The sequence below is a fragment of the Neopelma chrysocephalum genome, unplaced genomic scaffold (genome assembly GCF_003984885.1).
Source record: "Neopelma chrysocephalum unplaced genomic scaffold, ASM398488v2 Primary Assembly neopelma1_142862, whole genome shotgun sequence".
Classification (NCBI taxonomy): Eukaryota; Metazoa; Chordata; class Aves; order Passeriformes; family Pipridae; genus Neopelma; species Neopelma chrysocephalum.
In genome coordinates this window covers 1-4,258 of record NW_020932685.1, presented here as the reverse complement: position 1 = coordinate 4,258, position 4,258 = coordinate 1, and the positions used below count along the sequence as shown (strand labels likewise).

Below are 4,258 nucleotides of genomic sequence, written 5' to 3'. Positions count from 1 at the left end.
GTAGAAGCTCAGCAGCTAAAGGCAGCATTCCTGCCAGGGCATTCCTTTGAAAGTGCAATTCCTTGAGTGGAACTGATGTTTCTGCACTGCCCCTTTCCCTTTTTTCTATTTTAATCCCATTATTAATTGGATACATTGGATTTGATGAAATTACAGGATTTCTTTCAGGTATTTGAGTTCTGGTGGCCCTCAGCAGGGCTGGAGTTGTGTCAGAGCCACCTTCTGAAGATCTGCCACTTCAACAAAGCAGGTCTGTTCCAGGCTTTGGATTGGGATTACACAGGGCTTTTGGATCCAAAATGTAGGAAATAATATATTCATCCCACTTTGGAGTATGGGAACTATATAAAATTTACAAGATACAAAATTTGCAAATTTGCATTAAATCTTAGATGATGTTTTCAAGGGCTGATAAAGGCTTTCTCTATGTCTTTCATCTGGAAGCCCCAGCAGTGAGTTTTGCTGCATCTCCATGCAGAGCCTGTGCCATTGCACGAATCAGAAAGGCAGCAATTCCTCTTTTCCAGGGATAAATTTCAAACATAAAAGCACAGTTCCCACGCCTCTGATGCAGCAAAAACTCGGAATTTGAGGAGTTCACTCTGAGTTCCTAGATGGCATTCCCAGTATCCTCCTCAAAGCAAACATATGCTGCTCCCTTGGAGACATATTTGATGGTCTCTATTTCCCCACCGCCGTTACTCGGCTTTTGGAAGTGGATTTCAATCATGTCCTGGACACTTTCCTCATCCTCTTCCACCTCTTGGATTCCTTTCAGCAGAATGGTCTTCTTGGAAACCCCACAGTATGGCTGTGGAGGAAAGGAAAACATGCTGGGATCACACAGCAGGGACTGGCAGGTGTGGGAATTCAATTCCCTGAGCAGGCATGGCTGGGATCTTTGGTTAGGTCAAGATTTTGGATAGTGGGGTGTATTCCTGGCACTGGAAATAGCAGGAATTCTGAACTCCATCATACACTGCTCTGAAGGGTCTGGAGGGGCCATATGAGGAGTGGCTGAGGGCACTTGGTTGGCTCATCCTGGAGGAAACTTTTCCCTGTTTGGAGCTCTCAGGGACAGGGTGGGATTGTTGGGGTGTCTGTGCAGGGCAGGGGTGGGACTGATGAGCCTTGTGGGTCTTTCCCCACTCAGGATATTCCAGGATTCTACTGAGTTCAGTGAATCCAGACTCCATAACTGGCGTGTCCTACCCTCCTTAACACACCCACACACTGGATTTGGGGATCTCTGATGACTCCAGAGCATCACTCCATAAAAACCCCTGCCAGGACATGCTCCACACCTGCAAAGCTGCTGTGTCTCCTGCACACACACACTCCAGCCCATGCTTTAATTACAAAGGGCTGATTATCTCCACAATTACATGCACAATACTGACTGAATTACCATCTGTTCATAAAGCAAGAGGCAATTTCAGTGAGAATAGGATGAGCATTCTGTGGGAATGTGATGATAAGCTCTGTGCTACAGGGAGAGGAGTCAGTGTTGGGGCTGAAAGAATGAATGAAATGAATGAAGGAGCAAATGTTTCTCTCCTGAGACTCTCCTTAGGGAGCAGTGTGACAGGGCTTTGAGGCTTGGAAAACACTGTGTCCATGATTAACCTCCTTCCCAAACACCTTCCTGCCACCCAGCACAGGCATTACGGTGAGTTCTGATACAATTTAATCAAGGCAAGACATGCACACCCTTTACAAATAAATTACAGCTTTCCCACTGCAAAACATGAGATTATGGGCCTGTTGCAGACTCACACTTGCTATTAAGTTGCACAAAGGCCATGACACAAAAGCCCCTGCAGGGCTCAGGACTGAAGATTCTGCCCACAGCTCCTATTTCTCACCTGTCTGTTCTGTTTGCCTGGACTAGATTATTTTACCTGACAGTTTTTCAAGTGTAGGTTGGCATGTGAGGAAACAAAAAGTGTGTAGCACCTTCCATTTGCAAAGAAAGGGTATTTAGGACATCCCCCAAAGCTGTTGCTGGCTGAAATGGAGAATGAGAAAAAGAAGGGTAAGAGTAATGCAATTTAAACTGTGTTTTATAAGCACCTCAAAGAACGGACTCATCTTTATTATAGGGATGTAGAAACTAATACGTCATAAAATCATGGAATGTGCTGAGTTGGAAGGGACACATCAGGATCATCAAGTCCAGCTCACAGTTGTAGGTTTTTCATGTGCATTGTGCAAAAAGTTTATTTGCATTGTGCAAAAAGTTTATTGGGCACTTCCCAAAAAAAACCCAACAAACCAAAATCATGAAATACCCACAAAAGCTTCTGAAATAAATCTAAAGCAGCTGCTCTGAGTGGATGTGGCTCCACTGATCTTCACAGAATTGGGCAATGGGAATGCCTGTCTAACTTCTCTGTTGTGAAACAAGAGCCAAAATCAAACACATTCTCCTCATTTTCTTTTTGCAATCCGAGTGTCTGGCAGTGCAAAATAAAAACCAGGGTTTTGACAAAGTTATGAAAGAAATCAGGCTCATAAAGTGTGATCAGGTTATGTTTGATCTGCTTTATTTACAGATGTGTGGGTGAAGCCACATCTTTGAGGGGTCTACTTAACTCCCTCTGGGAAGAATTTGCTACATTAACATAGAAAGTCACCCAGAACGGACAATTTGGCCTAAATAGGGGTAACAAAGTATTCCATACTCTACCTCCAGGTGTGAGGAATGTAATCACGGCTCTTCTAGACTCATTGTCATAGGTCACATTTTCTATTTCTCCTCCTCCTCCCTGTTGAGTTTTGTAGAAATTCAGCTCTAATTTGTCTCTCATCCAATCTTCAGGAATGGGCAGCTCAGGTATGTTTGAAACGTTGATCTTTCTTCCAGAAATAGTGACGTGGAGCTAAAAATATAAATTTTCGGTGCACTTTGTGATTGAAAACGCTGAAGAAAAAGCGAACCTAAAGGTTTTGAAGAACTCCTATTTTTGTAGCTTCATATTTCACTTGTTTACCTCAAATTTGACTCCCATGTCAAGTGGAACAGGCATCACTCTCACATCTGCTTTGTTGTTGTCCAGGTTCACAGTGTGCCTCCCCTTTTTTATCAGTCTCTGGGCAACTGAGGAAAATCAGATATGAAAAGCCCTGTTTCATCATCATAAAACCAAAACTATTCCCCAGTCTCTCAAGCAAAATGTCCTTTTGCATCAATAAAGAAGAAATAAATAACAATTAGGCAACTAGATCCCACTATCCATGTCTTCAGGCAGGTGTATGTCCATAAAGCCTCCCTGGTTATAGGCAAAATATTATAATGTATTAATTATAATTAATTATATTTTATATATAATATTAATTATAATTAATAATAATGTTCTAATAATAATGAACAAGGAATAATACAAATAATAATAAATATATGATAACAGATATAAATAATATAATATATATATAAATATCTTGTGATGGGTATAGAATATTATGTGCTGTCAAAAGATGCTCTTATTGTGTAAAATATTAATACTGGACTTCTCCCCTTTCATTCCAGATATCCCTGGATGAAAACCACATCACTGCCAGGTGAAATACATCAGAAACATTGATTTTCTACTTAAAATATGCATCATACCTTCTTCATCTTCAAAAGTCAGCAGTGCCTGGTTCTGGTTCAGCCTGAAGGGGATCTTTACAGCAGCATCAAAAACACAGTGAGTGTCCATATCTGAACAATTGCTGGTGCCTTCCATGTGGCTGAACTTCAGTTTCATTTCTGCCACCTTTTTTTTAATCTAAAAGGTCAGAATTGAGAGAGGGAAAAGAATAATTTCTGTAGCTTCCTGCAGAACAGAAGGAGAATGGTAATTCTTCCTTGAAATGCTATGTATATTTGGGTTTTTTTTTAAGGTTTGACACCCATAATTGATGTCATGGTTGGTAAAACAGGTCTAACTCCTCAAACTAAAGTGACTTGCTGTGCTGCCTGTTCCTGGGATTTTTGTCAGTTGGGTGGGTTTTATCCCTTTTATTAACTCTGAACTTAAAATGGACTTTACACAGTAAAAATTCCTTTGCAGTGCACAGGGATTCCCACCTGCAGAAGCAGAATCCTTTGGGTATTTAAAAGATGTAAAATATAAGTATCAGAGTCCTGGTGTTGCCATTTCTTTTTCAGCAATGGGAAAGCTGCTCTGCTGGAAGATTCCCTGCTCAGGACAAGGAGTTGGAATGAAAGGAGCTTTAAGGTCCCTTCCAGCCCAAACCAGTCTGGGATTCCATA

At 41.4% G+C, this 4,258-nt stretch overlaps 1 protein-coding gene across 1 annotated transcript; it reads right to left on the bottom strand.

Annotated features, from left to right (window-relative positions):
* Window positions 1-462: 462 nt before the first annotated feature.
* On the bottom strand, window positions 463-3,770 carry LOC113962300 (N-myc-interactor-like; the record flags this gene model as incomplete). Its single annotated transcript, XM_027673072.1, has 5 exons — window positions 463-811; window positions 1,902-2,008; window positions 2,690-2,882; window positions 2,994-3,100; window positions 3,611-3,770. Coding segments are annotated over 5 exons (768 nt in total), but the record flags the coding sequence as incomplete, so codon positions are not given.
* Window positions 3,771-4,258: the final 488 nt, after the last annotated feature.